The sequence below is a fragment of the Mytilus edulis genome, chromosome 6, assembly GCF_963676685.1.
Source record: "Mytilus edulis chromosome 6, xbMytEdul2.2, whole genome shotgun sequence".
In the NCBI taxonomy this organism is placed as follows: Eukaryota; Metazoa; Mollusca; class Bivalvia; order Mytilida; family Mytilidae; genus Mytilus; species Mytilus edulis.
Window position 1 is genome coordinate 74688296 of NC_092349.1, and position 20823 is coordinate 74709118.

General features: G+C 31.7%; 2 protein-coding genes across 2 annotated transcripts in view; one reads left to right on the top strand and one right to left on the bottom strand.

The window, feature by feature from the left end:
• Positions 1 to 20823, bottom strand: part of LOC139528404 (inositol polyphosphate 5-phosphatase K-like) — a gene marked incomplete in the record, with an annotated part of 185125 nt that overhangs the window by 125855 nt on the left and 38447 nt on the right.
• The window catches only part of LOC139528402 (uncharacterized), a 47024-nt gene that overhangs the window by 12828 nt on the left and 13373 nt on the right, over positions 1 to 20823 (top strand). The window contains exons 2-5 of the mRNA XM_071324379.1: positions 3270 to 5377; positions 15147 to 15271; positions 18248 to 18344; positions 19277 to 19441. Of these exons, the coding sequence (XP_071180480.1) occupies positions 3271 to 5377; positions 15147 to 15271; positions 18248 to 18344; positions 19277 to 19441 (2494 nt within the window). The 5' untranslated portion in view covers position 3270. The remainder of the gene's footprint in view (positions 1 to 3269; positions 5378 to 15146; positions 15272 to 18247; positions 18345 to 19276; positions 19442 to 20823) is intronic.

Consider the following 20823-nt stretch of genomic DNA (forward strand, 5'->3'; position numbering starts at 1 on the left):
GTGTATTATGTTATGTCATGTAATATTAGTGCTGAAACGTAATCAAACTATTTGTATTGTATTGAATTGTGCTTGATTTATATTGTTTGAAAAGCAAGATAGCTTTGTAAAGTACTGTTTTGTTCAGGAGGAATATGTTTTGTGTCTGTTTTTCAATATTTTGAAATTTTTATTGATTTTTTTTCTTTTTATATCTGTAGTATAAGAATCAAATCGATTTCGTGTCACCCACTGAATTTGGAACATCAAGTCTATGTTATGGTCTTGCATGATGTTTGAGACTTAAATTCATCTTTGCGTGAAAGACAACAAAAAAGCTAACACTGTTCCTGCTATGAATTATACATTAGCAGAAAAATCTCCAACAATTTGAAAGCTGAATTGGCAATTGGTCTGTTCAAGCAAACCACTGAAGCCAATGACCTATATTTAATTTTGTTCACATTTATATCCTGCATTTCATATTGTAGGGTATTCTTTTTTTATCCAGTCTTTTGCAAAATCAGTGATGATCAGTTTATACCAGGCCATAGATTTTCAAAAACCACATATTCTCCCTACTTTTTAAATCAATCGATCGTTTCCTTACTGGAAGATAATGAAAGGAATGTATTTATAATCTAAGAAAAGTATAACCATACAAATCATTACCGAAAAAGTTGGGATAATACTTATAAAACAAGTTTTACTAATTGCTGAATTCATAGAGAAAATGATTATATACTTTCTCGGTGCGATATATCCTTTTTATGTTAATGCAGCTTAAAACTACCAATAGTCAATCAATCAAGACCTTCTCTTTATGCATCTCCCAAGTCAGGATCGAAACGGTATTTGATTGATTGTCATTGTTTCAAGTCTGTCAAATTTTTTTTGGACAAATTATTTTGTTATGAATTATGCCGTTACATAAATATAAATCATTAGTTATCTTTTTGATTGTTTCAACTTTTTTTTTATATCCAAGCTGACCTTATTGCATGGATTTTTCTGAAGACCATATGGTTGCCAATAACAAACTTTACTAATTGCTAAATTAATAGAGAAAATGATTATATGCATTCTCGGTGTGATATATTCTTTTTGTGCTAATACAGCGTAAAACTACCAATAGTCAATCAATCAAGACCTTCTCTTTATGCATCTCCCAAGTCAGGATCGAACCGGTATTTGAGTGATTGTCATTGTTTCAAGTCTGTCAATTTTTTTTAACAAATAATTTTGTTATGAATTATGCCGTTATATAAATACAGATCATTAGTTATCTGAAATGTATTGTTTCAATTTTTTTATTAACCCAAGCATTTTATAGCCGACCGTATTGTATGGATTTTTCTTGCTGAAGACCACACGGTTGCCAATAACTGCTTACTTCCGCATCTCCTTTTTTATATTATATAAGTACTTCTTAAAAATATTATCAATGACCCATACAAATTAGGTAAGGTTAGATGAACTCGGCTTCAATGACATCTACATTTTGCTACCATTCCATACAACAAATATATTTTACTCACTCCTTACAGTATCTGAGATAGGGACTTTACCACTAAAATTAACCTTGTTCACTGATTAATAAACCTTGCCACATGTGCAAGGATATCACAATTATTAACAGAAATGATACGGAAAAGTCACTGCTAGCTCAAGGTAAAGTTTCTATGTTGTTTCAATCTGATTTTATCTATATTAACTCGCGTAATAGTATATATAAGCTCATAAATCATAAATCTGTTTTTTAGATTGATGTTGTTACAGTTCTCCTTTTGTAAACTGTTGGTCAATTGTAGCACAATTTATTATCAATAAGACATATAAGTGTTTAAGAGGAAGATTTAAACTGTTTCTAATAGTCTTATAACTTTGACATCAACAATCTTCCTTTGCACCATTTGCATTTTTTCTTATTTCTATAGAGCAAAGACATACTCAGACTTGATACTTCAATCCAATAAACATAATAATTCCATATTGCTAAAACTTTAGTAGATTTCTCGACATGATTTGGATTGTGAATAAATAAGCATATTCACCTGCGAAAAAGTATATTCAACGCGCAAAACGTCGCGTGCTTTAACGTGCATAATTTTGGTTAAAAATAAATTTGACGTACAATATTGTTTTTCATAAATATCTTTCATTACATGAATTTCTCTCAGAATATGGAATAAAGCAATTACTGTCTTTTGTTTCAGTAAATATGTGGTTTAATTGACTTTTGTTGGCCTCAGTGAATATCATTTTTCAAAAGTCAATAAAACCAAACACCTCATCAAAAGATAGTTATATAATATTACACCAGTTTTGGAACGGAGTCAATTGTGTGCGTTTGCACACTCATCAAATCAAGAAAATTATAACGAACACCTTCTATCAACAAACGGAAAAAATACATTTCGGAGAGGTCAAGGTGAATGGATATTTTAGATATGCACCCCATTTCGTGCAAATGTCAATTTCGAACCATATTCGGCAACATAAATATCAAAATTTTACTAGATATAGAAACTATAGTCCTCTGAAATGTATATTTTAACTTTAAGAAAATCGTGACCACTGTAGACACCGACATCAATATTTCGATGGGGCTTGTTTTCTGCTTTCCAAAGATATAAAATACACCCGTCTCTTATTCCTTTAATCCAAAACAATCAAGTTTGTTAACTTGGCAAACTACTGGGCATATTTGTTGACTGGGCAACTCGCTACTATGAAGACCCATTGGTGGCCTTCGGCTGTTGTCTGCTCTATGGTTGGGTTGTTGAAGCTTTGACTTCTATACAAGCAGTTAACTTTGGTGTACTAAGGCTACTTAATACTGAGTATGTAGGGTTGAAAATTGATTTGCTGCTGCGATTGCCATTGCCCAGTTAAAACTGACTCTTTGTGTTTGTGTTTCCTGTTCTTATCTGCAGTCATGCAACGTTTAGTAGAATAGTACTATATTATTGACACTTTAATTTAAGTTTTTGCAAAAAGCTTTGACTTGTTTATTGTGAAGCATACACCTCGATACCCGTTGACTGTTCTTATTATTCTTGTCCTGAATTGTGGGATCCGTACTGAGCTGTATCGTTGTTTGACATTTACACAACGGTCAAAATAAACGACACAAAACATTCTGCTTCTTTTGATAATATTCAAGTATTTTTTGTCATTTTATGTACATCCGTTTTATAAATAAATACTATTATATTGTACAATTCGAATCTGTTCATGTGTTGTGTTGTATTACACTTTATGACTATTAAATATTAATTGTATTTTAGCATGATGCAGATGTTCATGGTCATCATTTGTCTCTTGGGTCTGATGAGATGTTTTGTCTTTGGAAAGGAATTATCTCTACGAGAGCATTGGAAAAGTCAAATCAAGGTCGGGTTAGCAGATGGAAAGCATATTGTTGATTTATTTAGTACCGAACCGAGGTCAAAGATTTTTAATCGAATCAATTTACTAACAAATTTTGTTGGTACTATTAATAGCCTTGCAGCATTTATTCAGGAGTATGATCCTAAAACTGAACAACAAACATTTAAGAATTTGAAAAAGGTATTCACAGATATAAATAGAAAACTTGAATTGACAAGCGACAAGAGGTTTGGTCAGGATTTCAGGGAAATTTACTTCGAATTAAGAAGCATTGAATTCAGTTTTGTCATCTTTAACAAATTTCTGGAAAAACTAGAGGAGTTGGAATGTTCAAGTCAAGCTGAATGTGAAACAGGCATGCAATGGACTATCAAGCTGTTTAAAAATGATTTTGACATAAGTGATCAATATTGGCACATTTTTCTGGCAACTTTAAATGGAACAAGGTTTTCAAAGATGTCGTTACTTCAGCAAGTCAGGGAAACATCAGGTTGTAATGAAAAGACAATTCTGAAGTTTGGGACTAATTTACTTTTGAAACTATTTAAAACTCAACAAATCATGGTTGTGTATGGTAAGCTAGCTAAAACGAACAATAATTCCATATCACAGATACATAAATGGACTCAGAACATGTACGAATTCAGAAGGGCCTTACTAGGAGTTGTAGAAGAATGTTCCTCTAAGAAAGTGTGTAAAAGTCAGTGTAACAAAGGTAAATGTATCCACCTCTCAAAGGTAAATCGAAACATGTGTTCCTGTCCAAATTACTTTGATGGAGACAACTGTCAAATCCACAATCAAGTTGTCTTAGCTAGGGATACTGTAGCAATCTTATCAACCTTGAATCAGGTCCCTAAAGTAGGACATATTATCGATACGAAATTGCAATCCAATTTTTTAACTGCGTCAATGAAGTGTATTAGTTTTGCTTATGAAATGATTCAAAAAGCAAGCATTGAGAATATAGAGAAACAAGTTTTGACAAGTTTTGACCTTGGTTCCTTTTATAATACATATCTGAGCTTGAACTACTTGATCAAAGATGTGAAAAAAATAATGAAATGTGATGAAACTGCAAAAACGGGGTATTCAAAATCGAAATTGATGCATACTGCCTATCATTTGACTAGGGCTCTATACAAAATGAGCTCGTACTTTAATTACAGACAATCTGACGATATATTTCAACCAGAATCATTGATGACCAGAGTTATCGGTATTAATAAGAATGAGGCTTGCTCAACAAATTTCAGAGCCAAAATTGACAATCTTTGGATACAGTTTAATCTTGCACAGGCCAATGGGTTTTCCGCCTTGTTACAAGTCCGTCATATATTAAATATTTATTCTCCCGCCGTTCTCCGTTTATTTAAGCAGCGAACTAACCAACAGATTAAATTTACAACGGATTCTACATGTAGTGCATCGATAAAACATTCAGCAAATGTTCATTGCGATCAATTTCATCTGACGAAGAATATTGACATTGAAAATAAGTGCATAAAAGGATACGCTCGCAAAGGCACTCGTTTTATCAAATGCCAAAATATAACCTCTGCATGTACACCTTGCACATGTAATACAACAGGAGCAATATCAACAATATGCAATTCAGAAACGGGACAGTGTCAGTGTAAAGAGGATTTTCTTGGAAAGAATTGCGATATCGAAAGAAATCAGGACTGTAAGTTAAGTGAATGGACATCTTGGTCTATTTGTAGCAAAGCATGTGGAATTGGAGCAAAGCAGAAGCGTTATAGACACATAGTACTTGAAAAAAAGGGACGTGGAAAGCAATGTGAAGGTGATAAGGTAGAGAATAAAAAATGTTTCAAACGATGCTGTAATGGTTTTTTTGAATGTAAAGACAGTTTAAAATGTTCCATGGGACTTACCTGCCAACCTTGTAACTGTGACCACGAAGGATCTACAACTGGCAGATGTCAGCATATAAATGGTGCCTGTTTATGTAAACCAGGTTATTACGGAAGGCGTTGCCAAGGTATTTATTTTATGTTATAAAGTGATTTATGCAATTCAATGACTGTTAAAAAAAAATTTAGTCCATCTATCACATGATTATTTGTTGATATCGATGATTTGTTGTATTTGTGTTCACATCAAGTGTGTTTGGGTTTTGAATTTAAGATGAAAAATAGGGGAAATGGAAACTGTGTATAAACAGTGTATAAGTAAAACAACAATCGTTTTCCATTTGTTTTCAGATAGAAGTAATGAAGTTCAATACATTTTCAATTGAGATCTTTCTGAATAAGCAAGGAAATATGGCTAAGTTTACAATTTTTGTTTAAAGAATTCATATAGGGGTCATGAGAAACGAAATTAATAAGCATATTATTAAACATTTAAAAAATTCCAGAATGAAATAAAGATGTCTCTCGTGTGAATTTTCATTTCGTTGTTCATGTTGTTGATATTTTTTATTAATTTACAACAACTAATGAAATAAATTCCCCATCGGAACCGGAACAATTATCAATTTTACGAGAAATGAAAAAACCAACAAATTTTCAGTTTTAAGAAAAAAATGTACAACAGTACATACATTATTGAAAATTTTCAATTCAATTTTTTAAGTAATAAAAAAAGAGACCTAGACTATTTTTTAGTTTCACTATTAAAAAACCCCCATATACATGTAATCGTTTATGTCTATTGTCCAAGGTATATTCTAATTTTTTGGAGTAAATATTTAGGTGAAATAAATACATCTTTAAATTAGAATCAATCACTCCAATAAAAAATTGCTACAATGTACTTCTCCTTATTCAATTAATAACAAATATAAAATGTTAAGATGGAAATTACTCTATTTTATCTTGCACTTAGATGTCTCATCATACATATATATCCCAACAGGTATCGCTATGCTGTACCTGTATACTATACTGATATCGCTTTAAAGCTCCGCCCATTGCCGGACAACTTATTGGGATTGAAGAGTGTTAACTGAACCTTCGTTACCTCAGAATGTGTATTGCAGTCGCATTCCAATGACGTATTGTTTGACATTATGGGGTCTTTAAGTTTTCAAGCATTTCTTTATAGCAATAAGAATGAAACACATTTAATGATAACAGACACACATGACAGCAGTATTTTCTACAACACAACTCATCGATTTCAAAACTTGAATGTGTACTTGATTAACACAACATAAACCATGTCTATTTCAGCATGATAAGCTAATTTCAAGTTCAGTTCTAAATACTGAAGCGTACGACAACTCGAACACTTTTGTTTCAAATCGAACAATGTTTTGTTATTTATTTTTTACTGTTGAAATAAGTTGTTTTGTTAGAATACTGACTTATTCACTTTGATCGATGTATTATTGTTGACCATTCGAGATTGTGTTTTTTTTTTTGCGAACCCACCTTGAGTTGAATATGTGATTTTAATATTACTACGCGGGACTCAAGGGATTTTAAATTGAAATCTACTGCAAAAAATGTTAGTTTCTTTGTTTTTCAAAGGTCAAACAAGATACAGAATTAATTGCAGAATAAAGACAATAACTGTTTAGTGTCTTTAAATATCAGCTGTATTTGTACTCGGCACTTACTAGGAGTAATAGCTCGCAAAAGCTCGCATTACACCTGTTTCCTAGCTTCGTACACATACAGCTGATATTTAAAGACACTAAACAGTTACTGTCTATATATCTTCCCATGTAAACACATACTACTACAATGGAAAATACAAGAAACAAGTCAATGTCAATTCTTTCACGAAATTTGGAAGAAAGTATATGTACTTTTAAACAAAATCAAGATTGGGTCACATATATTTAATTTAAAGACTTAAGTACTGGGCTATAAAATACATGATCCTATATATCACGAAATGAATATTTTCCTAATTATCTTAATCTATTCAATTCATAAAATTACTCATATATAAAATTATAAACAAAATGCTAAAGACCCTTATGCAGTTTTCAGAAATGACTTTTTAAACACACATGAAATTAACATATTTATTAATACTAAAATCAGCAAATTTTTAAATAATGTAAAAAGATACACATGTCTGGTACTGTAATGAGTTACAATTTATGAGTAAAATTAGCAAAGACCAATCTAAACAACATTTGATACAAAAATTTAACAATACTTTTAGATATTTGAATGATATATTGGCTCTCAAAAATGACGACTTCTGTAAATATACTAAAGAAATTTGTACTGTTCAACTTACTTTAAATAAAGATAATACTAACAGTTCTTTGCGTACAATAGTTATGTTTTGAACCAAGTATTATCCTTGGTGTCGGCTACTAGTCCTGAATGTCTCAAAATTCAAAAAATGATTTTTTCTTAAAATTCTTGATGAATTGATTTTTAACATATCAAAATAAAACATAAGGTCACAATATTTTTGTATGGAAAAACTTGATTTTTCATTATAATAACATTCTAACCCATCAAGATGTGTAAGAATGTCACGAACGTCCCTGCCTTCAAAACAATCTAAGAAAAAAGTCCAAAAGGTGTTATTTTCACGACATATTAAATGCCAGTTATTTCGGCAAAAAAAAACAATGAAGCAAAACAGAACGTAAACCTGATCTTTACGTCATCATAATAGACTCACATATCCAACAATCAGTTCAATATATAAGGTGTTTAGAAATCAAAGAGGGTCACGGGCATTATTTCCCTGACTACTAATATTATAAATAAGAGTTCCCTCAACCAACATACATAGCTTAACTCAAGACTTTATACCGTTTTTCTTTATTTTTTATTGCCTTAGGTATGATTTTTTTTCAAATAACGGTGTTTAGAAATTTTAGATTGGCTCACTCTTTAAGTGGCCTACTTTGAGTTCCTTTTCAAAAGTCTCACAACTAATGCCGGGTTCAGGCAAACAAATCTTTAAGATTTCTGCTGTGTTTATACGCAATGATAGACACTTTTTTAAATATTTGTCTGCATACCTCACTTGATCTGCCTGTAAATTAATCCAGGACTTTCCTCACGCTCTGTCCAGTCCTTTAACTGCCGGGCTATAATCCAGTAATCAAAGAGAGTCACGGCCATTTTTTCCTTGAATACTAATATTCTTATCATTGTCGATATAATTATCGTACCTTGATTTAAGAATGGTTTTGTCTAAATATTTTAAATATTTATTATTTTTGAGGCATCATAGGAAGAGATGCTCAGACAAAATCCCAGTAACATAAAACGCTGAAAATACAGTTGTCTCTGAGGTCCATATATGCATATAAGAAAAGTTAGAATCAAGTAAAAAATCTATACCAACTACTTGTAGGTTTTATTTAAGCTTGTGTCAATTGCACTTCTATTGTTCACCTTTCTAAACAATAGATCGACCATGTCTCGTGGGTCCAAGTGTTAGTTAATGTATAAAAGAAGATGTGGTATGATTGCAAATAAGACAACACGTCATAAGAGACCATACTCCACAGAAGTTAACAGCTGTAGATCACACTACGACCTTCAACAATGAGTAAACAAATACCGAATAATTAGCTTTAAAAGGTATCGAAATCACAAAATTAATGTACATTTTATATTTTAGACAATTTCGGGTGTTTCATATGGATCAACCGAATTCTTGTAAATCCTATCAATAATTAATAACGAAATCATATAGGCGAACAATAGAAACGCAGTGGTCTCTTGTTAAAGATACATCTAGACATGTCTTCAACCGAAGAGTATACGCAAAGTTAGCTGTCCCTGAAATCCAGTATCAGGGTATACCTGAAATCAGTTATAAATCGAAAATTTAAAAATTATATCAGTATAAAAGATGCATAAAGTCAGTCTGTCAGAAATTTTTCATTGTTGCATCGAATTTATACAACGGATAAACAAATTATTTAATGTGAAACATACCTTTAGTTATCGTTGTCAATATAATGCAATTTGATGCAACTGTCATACAAGTAAGAGGCTTAGCTAGCTTATGAACCAGGTTCAATTCTCCATTTTCTACCATAAAACAGTCTGGAATATGACAGTTGTTTTCCATTCTCTTGATGTGTCTTATGATTGTGCCATTTGATTAGGGACTTTCCGTTTTGAATTACTCGGAGTTCATTATTTTCTTATTTTTTTTAGAAGCATTTTCTTCGTAACACAATTCATCACATTCATCTTGAAATGAAATTTTAAATACACCGACATCAAATGCAGACTCTTCTTCGGCTACGTTTTCTGCAGTTATACAAAAAAATAACTCATGAATACACAAGTCTTCGCTTTTCCAAAACAGCGCTTCAATTTTCTTTTAAATTCATATACACAATGGCATTTTGGAAATCAGAAAGGATACCAATGGTATCAAAATCGTCTATGTTACTGGAAAACATGTATCGTAGGTAGATCAAGGGAGAGGCGAGGCTACCCCATACCCATTGATTTATCTAGAGAACTACGTATATGTTAGATAAATCAATATAGATTAAAGGCAGAAGTTACATTTAAGTGATTTTTTTTTAAAGTAACGATGTATATTGCAAATATCTGTTGATTCAGTACCAATTTTTCATATAACAAAATATTTAAGGAACTGCTATGAACTTTCTATGAATTGTCCATTATGTTTTAGATTCCGATTAACAAAATGATATGTAGTAACGGATCCAGTCATATTTGTATATTTGAATAGTGTGTTCTTACTTAAAAATGATAATTAAAAACGTGAGGGAGAAGGGTTCCCATTAAATAACATAATTTGACCCAAAAAAGGTGTTTCTACAAATGACAATAGTGTTTTTGTATGTTTAGAATGTACATCCGCCTAATCCTGCGTAATCGCAGTAGCTATGTTTATAGTAAAACATGAGATTCGTATTTCCTATCCATAAGTCATTATAGGTGAAATTAATGACTAAAATACTCACTTATTGTTCTTCTGTAATGTCAAGTTCGAATACGGTTATTTTTCTAGAGCGGTTGTTTTATCGGCAATGTTTTAGCTGCTGTAGTTAGTTCACCTCTATTATTGAAGACTTTACCCAATTATACGAATTTTATAGCAGATTCAAATGGTTATAGGGCAAAACAAAACAAATCACACATTTTAGAGATTTTTGTATTTATTTATTAGGTAAAAATGATAATATTTGTTGTTTCGGGTTTCACATTAAGACCTCCATGCATTACCAATGTTTGTAAGGCACCACAACTTACTATACGCCAAAGGTGTCTCTGAACTAAGAACAAACAGTCAACTGATAAAAAAAATTATTTAAAATATATTTGATTAAGATTAACTAATTCAGTCAAAATTGGGGTTGAAATATAAATCTAGGTTACCAACAAAAACCTTAAACATGGGAATTAAGACTAAGGTTATCCGGCGGTTTGAACTCCAACATGGAACTATTCTCTAAGGAAGCCATCTGTTTCAAAAGTATATAATGTATCATTATATAAGAATATGCGTTAATCAGTCATGCAATATGCCACCCATTTTTCTTTTTTTAGCAGTCTGTGCAATAATGCTGTCCTTACTACACTGTCATTAACTTTTTTATGTATATTCAAAAACATATCAGTCTATGGAAGAAGCGTATCGATAAAAACTTTTCTTATATCACATAGCGATATTGTCTAATATCAATTGTAAATATGCAGACATTCCATGCGGAAAATGTTGTTTTCGGCAACGAAAAATTAAGAAAATATTAACTTTAAAACTTATTGTTCAAATATAAACAACAATTGAGTCTAAATATACATTCAGAAGTCAGCTAGGAGCAAACGTTTATGTCCGTGTAAAATTTGAAGTGCTGTGTTTTTCTTATATACATAAATATTTCTAATATCAATGAGATACTTTTAAAATATGATAGCGGTGTTTGTATAATATCAATATTAGAACTTATTAGTATTAATATTTGACTACTGAACCCATTTTTTGACAATTTTACCTATTATGTCTGTTTTGTTCACGCATCGTTGTAAATATGACATAATTTGATGAGACTGTCATACACGTGAGTGGTTAAGCGCTATAAAACCAAGTTCAATCATCCGTTTTCAAAATTTGAGAATGCCAGTACCGAGTCAGAAATATGACAGTTGTTATCCATTCGTTTGATGTGTTTTATCATTTGATTTCACCATTTGATAATAAGGACTTTCTGTTTTGAATTTTCCTAGGGGTTCATTTTTATATTTTTTTTTTTACTTCTTAGTAGTATTGTATTAAATAAGCAGTTTTAAGACAATTGCATAAATTCAAATTGTTTTTGGTAACATCTTACAAATTTCTCAATTGGTTTTGGAAATAAAAATTAATCAAATAAGGGATTAATAGACAATGCCGTAATCAAATAGCTAAGTATATCAAAATGATTGTTCACATATATAACATTTAGCAAATTTCAAAATGAACGCACCGAAATAATATATATCCGATACTCTCGCAACGCACGCATGAAAGACTTTCCTTATTGATAACAATGAACTTAATTTGTGACAAAGATGAATCATACTGTCCTCGTTCAGATTGATTCGAGAAAATCTGACGTGTATTTTTTAATCTCCTTTTTTATACAAATCAGACCGTTGGTTTTCCTGTTTGAATGGTTTAACACTAGTAATGCTTTTGTTCCTATATAGCGTGGTGTTCACTGTGAGCCAAGGCCCCGTGTGTAATGCCCTTCATTGATCTATAATGGTTTACTTTAAATAAATTATTACTTTGATGGAAAGATGTATCATTCGAACTCATGCACTATCTTCTTTTATCTATAAATCTTTAAAATTTTCCTTATTTTCTAAATTCTCTTCGTTCAAACGGACATAAATTATTTATATACTAGACTATATGATTTCTATATACCTCGGCCCAATCTGTTTCTTATCTCATTCATAATATAAATAGATAAAACACTAGTTTTAGAACTTGTCAGGCACGATGACCAATCTCTTTTATATAATATCAAACAATTACAATACATGTTTATCCAATGATAACAAAATTACAAAGGTTTGTAATTGTGCAAAATACAGTCCACATCACAGAATAAGTCCTCAGTTTAAATAAACTAAAAAAAAAGTTGTCTCAACAATCTACAAATAACAAACAAAAAATGTTACAAAAAGTATATTTAATACTGTTTTCGAATATATATTATATATGTGCTTAAGTATAACTAACTACGTGTGCACATGCGAATGGTCAACGCCCTTATCGATAATTTAAAATCGACCACGTACATTAATATATTTATAAATAACTGATTCCAGTCCTCAAACTGAACGATTTAAATTAATAAATATAGAAAAGATATAAACACATTTCTCTAACTCTTCGTCAATCCCTTTCTTCACTCATTGTATAAAAAATATTTAATCAACGTGTGGTTCGTTTGATCTCAGTACTTCATTGGTTAAAATACGATTATGATGTCGAACAAGCGATACGAATTGTTATTTTGCACTAAGAAATGTTCGCGTATTTATACGATCGGTTTACTAGTCAAAAACGAAAGTCAAATCTCTGTGGCAACAATACATCGGAATGCCCTAACGGTCATCGCGATGTAAAAGAGCGTCCACGGCGAGATGATTATGTTCATTAAGATATCGATTTACCAACGGGAAAAGTCTTTGATATCCAAAAAAGAACTGTTTTCCTTCTAAATATTTTTTTCTATGTTAATAATAAATACATTTTCTGTTTGACAAGATTTTTTATTTTCGTTGTATCTGAAGTTGTCCTATTTATAGTCTGAGTCTGAGTTAGTATCTTCAAAGTTCGGGACATCAGCATTTGTACATTTTAATTTGTTTGGATTATTTATTTTACCATTTTAATATTCATTATAATTTGGAGCTGTATTGATTGGATTGTTTGAATGAATGTTTCTTTTAAATAATGATATTTTTGTCTTCTTTGATATTACCAAGGTGGGTAGGCTATAGCAGTGTGACCAGTATATTAGAATCTGATAAGTCGGTAGACGTATTTGCAGCCGCTTTTAAACTCCGCCAATGCATCATTACTTCAAATATAATTATAAAAACGAAGATGTGGTAAGATTGCCACTGAGACAAATGAAAGAGACCAAACTAAGTCAGACATTAACACCTATGGGCTACCGTACGGCCTTTAACAATGAGCAGAGCCCATACCGCCTAGTCAGCTATAGAAGACCACGATAAGACAATATCAAACAATTCAAACGAGAAAACTAACGGCCTTATTTATATAAAAAAAAAAGATTAACGAAAAACAAATATGTAACACATAAACAAGCGACATCCACTGAATTACAGGCTCCTGAATTGGGACATTCACATACATGAATAATGTGGCGAGGTTAAACATTTTAGTTAGTCGGTTAAACCATTTGATTGAAAACAATAGACTGAACAGGTTGTTAACACTTTCAACTATTAGTAGGGGCAAACAACATTTTCGAAATGATAAGTTAATGTAAGCGTTAGTTTTGTTACAGTTACGAAATTTTAGTTATGTTGATCCTAAAACATTAAAACGGTCATGATCTAAGTTTGTGAATAAGGTTTAGAGTTTTCTTAACATGCATTGTGATGTGTTATCGTATTCATTCTATACTAGAAAACTATAGCAGTAATATCAGAAAAGTATCGCATTCGTAAAATTTTGATATTAAAAAATCATCGCTATGATATAAGACAAATATCGCATTGATATTTTAAAATATAGCAGTATCGTGGACTTATAGGTGATTTTGGCGTAGCAAACAATTAAATTCATCTCAATTGCATTCCACTGAATTTGCTGATTATGACATTTATAGAATGTGTACATCTACAAAGGATAAATCGTGTATGTATGCTTCGTTTATTCAATAATTCAATTTTCTCGTTTAAATACACCTTGCTTGTTATTACATAAAATAACTCATGAAAATTATACATCAGACGTATGTCGAGTTAAATGTCACCCTGTTTTAAGAAAAGAGTCGTTGCTTTATAATGAGAAATCTGCCTTTCTTCTTACAAATGCTAACATTCGTCTGAAATTTCCCACAATGCAACTAGTTGATATAAGACAATATCGCTAGATGATATAAGAAAAGCTTTTATCGAATCGCTTCTTCCATAGACTGATAAGTATCGATGGGTATAAATGTAGATAAAAACTCGTTTTTTTTCTAAAGTGAACATTGATTGGTTAAATATTTCTCAGTGATGTCCTGTGTTTGAATTTGTTTGTCAGCTTTTTGGTCATGAATGTTTGTCTCTAATATTTAATTAACTGTGCATTTGTATTCAGATATCGCAAATCAAATGTATTCGTTCATTGTGTAATCATACGTTTTTTGATTGAGTTAAGTTTGCCAATTGATATTTTATCGTATGTTTTTCTATGTTGTAATGTTATGCTATTGTTTCAGGAAAAGGGAGAAGGTTTGGATCCATTAAAACGTTTAATCCCGCTGCAAATGTTTGCACCTGTCCTAAGTCAGGAATCTGATGTACAGTAGTTGTCGTTTGTTTATGTGATATATACGTGTTTCTCGTTTCTCTTTTTTTTTTATATATAGATGAGACCGTTGGTTTTCCCGTTTCCTAGCTTGTTGTTCGGTGTGTGACAAGGCTGCGTGTTGAAGGCCGTACTTTAACCTATAATAGCTTACTATTATAAATTGTTATTTGGATGGAGAGTTGTCTCATTGGCACTCACACCACATCGTCCTATATCTATAGTTGATTATCATGTGAAAGAGGAAAATAACTTCAGTTTGATTATTGATTTTTCTTTATTTCCAGGAAAACCGATGGATTGCAGTGATTTCAAAACAAAAAGAGAAAATGGAATTTACACAATATCTCCAAAGGATTCTGAAGGATTTAAGGTCTACTGTGACTTTAAAATCGACAAAGGCGGATGGACGGTAATTGATATAAATCGACCGTTTAATCAAATTAAATTAAAAGTATTTTAAAGTAGTTAAATGATGATAAATCGTTGTTTAAGATTTCGTTGCAATCAGTTGCAATAACTACAAAAATATCAAAAAGAAAAATGAATTTGAAGAGTCTGGAACCTCCTTGTAAACTCAATATTATTCCGGGACAGAACTTTGCCTCTCTCTATTCCTTTTTTCAACAGAAATTTCTAAATCTCTCTCTGTCTACATATATATATATATGGTACTTTGTGGTATTTTTTTTTTAAAGTTTATCAACCATATCACACTTTGAAGGCAGTGAGGTCCTTAATACAAATCAGAATTAAGAAACTGAATCGGTCCATCAATGCCCATGCTACGTCAATTTTTAAAGACCCAAATGTTGCTAAACACCTATCCGACCTCCATGATAAATATGTTGTTGTCCCCGCAGACAAAGCCCCAAATAACATCGTTTTTGTCTGTAAAAGTCATTACATTAATTGCTTGATAAACGAATTAGGTATAGACAATTCACTTGGAAACTCAACATATACCCTCACGACACTTACCAAAGAGGAAATCCTGAATAATCATAGGTCTGTTCTTTGTTCCTTTGGTATTTCAACCAAAGATGAAGAACTGGATCTTCCATCACTGTATTGGATACCTAAACTACATAAGTGTCCTTACAAACAGCGGTATATTGCTGGGTCTTCCAAGTGCTCCACAAAACCTCTTTCTAAATTATTAACATCCATTTAATCAGCAATCAAAGACGGGCTTCAAAGTTATTGTGAAACTGCCTATTCTAGAGGTGGCGTGAATCAGATGTGGATACTTAAAAATTCCAAAGATCTTTTAGAGTACATACAATCTAACTCTCTTGTAACAGTATTAAAACATTTGACTTCTCTACTCTTTACACAAGTATTCCACATTCCAAACTTAAAGACAAATTAAAAGAGTTGGTATTACTTTGCTTCATAAAAAAGAATGGCCAACGTAGATACAAGTATCTTGTCTTAGGGAGGGATAAATCCTACTTTGTAAAGAATCACTCTGATTCAAACAAAAAATTCTCTGAAACCGATATTATCAAGATGCTTGATTTCTTGATTGACAACATATTTGTTACGTTCGGAGGGCGTGTTTTTCAACAGACTGTCGGCATCCCAATGGGAACAAACTGTGCCCCTCTACTTGCTGACTTGTTTCTTTATTATTATGAGGCTGACTTCATGCAGGAACTTCTTAGGAAGAAAGATAAGAAGTTAGCAATATCCTTTAACTCTACTTTCCGCTATATAGATGACGTTCTTTCACTAAACAATTCAAAATTTGGTGACTATGTGGAACGCATCTATCCCATCGAATTGGAGATAAAGGATACTACAGATACAGTTAAGTCAGCTTCATATCTTGACTTACATCTAGAAATTGACAATGAGGGTCGGTTGAAGACAAAACTTTACGACAAAAGAGATGATTTCAGCTTTCCAATTGTGAACTTTCCATTTCTAAGTAGCAACATTCCAGCAACACCTGCATACGGGGTATATATCTCTCAATTGATACGATATTCCCGTGCTTGCATTTCCTATCATGATTTTCTTGATAGAGGGTTACTGCTCACAAGGAAGCTATTAAATCAAGAGTTCCAAATGGTGAAGTTGAAATCATCCCTTCGTAAATTTTACGGACGACATCACGAGTTGGTTGACCGTTATGGAATAACCATTTCACAAATGATATCGGATATGTTCCTCACGTCGTAACTACAATCCCCTTCCCTTTCATGAATTTGACCTACCGAATTAGACTATTTACCGGATTTGTAATCACATAAGAAACACGAAGGGAGCCGCATGTGGAGCAGGATCTGCTTACCCTTCCGGAGCACCTGAGATCACCCCTAGTTTTTGGTGGGGTTCGTGTTGTTTATTCTTTAGTTTTCTATGTTGTGTCATGTGTACTATTGTTTTTCTGTTTGTCTTTTTCATTTTTAGCCATGGCGTTGTCAGTTTGTTTTAGATTTATGAGTTTGACTGTCCCTTTGGTATCTTTCGTCCCTCTTTGATCTCTGAAATACTCAGTTTTATTTATCATATTTTCCTTAAGCGGTTTTAATGCCGTGATACACTCCTTTTTCCTTGTTGACACTTAACAAGTTTAAAGAAATAATCATTTCACGCCATTCTAATTATAACATATGGTATATTCGAATCTTCATTTTCTTAAGTATTTTTTTTTATTCGCTGATTAGTCTTTTGTAGACAAAACGAACGTTTGACGTACATACTATAAATCCTGGTATCTATGATAATAATAGTTATTAGGGGTGTACAGAATTTTACACCGTTGTGCGAAAATTATTTTAATATTTGTAATCATTTCTTTTTAATTTTGTCTTAAATTTTTTTTTTTTTTTTATTAATTTTTTTTGTGACATTTTTTTCTCCTTTATTTTGCAAATTGTTATTTATCCCGGGGTAATTAACCAATCGGATTTTAGTATTTTTTCTGCATAAGAAATGTTTATTCACAACCACTTGGTCATTGCCACTTCTGATGAAGTTTTGCTCTCCGGGGGTTTCACTATACCAGAATTCGTTACTTCTATGTAGACATGAATTGTCATTGTTATATTCATAATTAAATTAACTTTTCGAATGACTAAGGATGTGTACGCAATGAAAATGTTACCTAAGCTGTTTTTTGCTCAAACATTTTGAAATATTAGGACACAATGCTCTCCATTTTCCTACTTTTTTTGGTATTTTACAGTTACGATCTGAACGTAACTATTGAGTCTTTTGTAGCCGGAACACATATCTGGCGTAAGAATTTTAAACCTTGTATATATGATGAATTCATTTACAGTTGCATAATTCTGATAATTTTTTCGATACGCAGATAGTCTCGACATGAATTTTTGTATACAAAGTAGTTTACTGTTTAAACACAATGTTTTGTCAGGTGTTTCAGAGAAGATTAAACGGGAAGACAGACTTTTACAGAGGTTGGGAAGCCTATAAAAATGGATTTGGAGATTTGGAAAAGGCATTTTGGTTAGGTAGATATCTAAATTTTATAACTAAGTATGACTTATCCTGTTGAAATTTAGAAATAAGATAGTAATCAGTTAATTACATGCTATAATTATTGTGTAACATATAAATAAATATTAATGAATTTGTTGATAAAAAATGTTATTATGTATTTAATATTAAACAAATTTATGTCTGATATTACAATACGAAAAATTCAAATTGGAATAAAACATATCGTATATCTTTTGGGAAATAAACTGCAGAACGCAGGATGTATGCTTAAAACATAATTTTATGAGTTTCATCTTTAAATCACAATATATTTTTTTAATTCACGTTTTGTCGATGATTTAATACACAGAAAAATAGAAAAAAATACCGGAGTTCGTTATTTGATTAAAATCAGAAAAAAAACTTGAACGATTGACAAAATTATCGCCAAAAACAATTAACCCAAACACTTTTCAATACAGAAAATCGGCATTTAATGTCGCCTTTGGTTATGAATAAGCTTATGTGTAAGTTGAGTAAAATTGTTTAGGTAAAAAAAATGAAAGAAATGAGAAAAAAAAAAAAATAACCATTAAATAAATAAACATTAAATTAAACAAAAAGTAAGAAAATTTCAAACAAAACGGTGAGTCTCACTGATATTTTTTTTGAACGGATTTGAAAATTTAATCACCGACTGCACCTACAATTGACGACACTGACAAGAAAACATATAATTGCTAGTTCATTTGAGATACTTTAGCCACAGGCAGGCCACAATAAAGCACTATTGGATATTTTTTTTAATTTGATATAAAAAAGAATTTGTTTATCAAAATTATGACTCAGTAAACATACAAACCAATGTATTTCATTAAACCGAAGGTGAGGATATCAGTTCAAAAATATATATATCATGTATGATGCGAGAAATTCTATACATCACACTTGGTATTCTTACTAGGTAACGAACATATACATAGTCTGACTAAGCAAGGAAAGTACGAACTACGAGTAGACATCTCCGACTTTAATGGTAACAAAGCTTATGCAACATACTCCACATTTTCTGTTGGTGATGCTTCTACGAACTATAAACTTACTGTTGCTGGTTACAGTGGGAATGCTGGTGAGTTTGAATTTATCAAAACAAATACGCAATGAAAATAAATCATGATATAAAAAAATCTCATGAATGACCCGGATGATAAACATCGTATTGAATGTAATTCGTTAATGATTTACAGTTTCGGATTCGAAAATAGCATTGCCTTGTGCTTTCATACTACTTATCTGACAACACACCACAATTACTGCTAATAAAATGATGAACTTATAGACATATTATGTTTTCTGACAAATAAGTGTTTTATTTCTGTGGTAAGTAATATTGACATAGGACACTGCTGTCAGTGTTAAAGTCCCTTTTTCTTTAGTATTAGCCATCGGGTATGCTAGGGGAGACAAGTTTGAGAAGCAAAATGCCTTTGTAAAAATAAGATTTAATGGACGATATATGGGAAATGATTTCATATTTGGTCAGCAGCTTGATAATGTTGAGGGGAGGAAATTAAACATCTACGATGCAGCCTGTAAGCCGATAACATGAATTTTAAAACACATTACACAAGGACAATTTTAGTCAAACTCTTCTTGACCTCTATGAAAGCGAATAGTTTTAAATTTGGTCTGGTAATTAATAATATTAATTTGTAAAGTGTAAGCAAACGGCACCATATGCCATGCATCTACATCTGGTTTGCTGAAATTTTTCATCACTCATTTAACACGGAAATTTTTCGACTGTATGTCTTTGGCTTCTTTGAAGGCAGATGCACCGTGTATAATTAATTTACATCCACCGTGCATCCACTTCCTCAATGTCGATAGTTTGAAACTTGTTAACACTCTTTGAACCAGGAAAGTTTTCGTGAAAGTTGTCTTGGCTTAAATGAAAGAGAATGATTCATATTTGAACTGAAGCTTGAAAGTTCCATGAATGTGTTACCTTAATTAATTTCTTGCGACAACGCCTTCTAAACCTGGTATTGGTCTACGTTAAGTTATACCGGGAAAAGCCTTAACGACGGTGTTCTTTGTTACTGATGCAGGCAGATGTAAATTGTTACTATTATGTTTTATCTTATTGTGTAGTAAGATTGCCAGTTGTTTACCTCCAGCTGCTATTTTGTTTTCTTCTGGTCTTGCAAAAGTAAGACTAGTCACTTGCTTGCATCGCTACAAAGCATATGGAACTTCCAATTCCTTCCCGTGAAAAGGATAATACGAATTTTATTGATTTTAATCATTTTCTGATACACCATTTTACAAATGCCTTTACACTAATAGTCTTAACAATTCTAAACGGTAAATTTTAACCTGAAAAGGGCAAGACTAGATGAGTTTACTATCTAAATACTTGTGGTTGATCACATTTCATATTTCATTTATAATGGTTTCGTGTCAGCATCGAAATATCTAATGAATGTTGATACCAATCAAATCAACCAC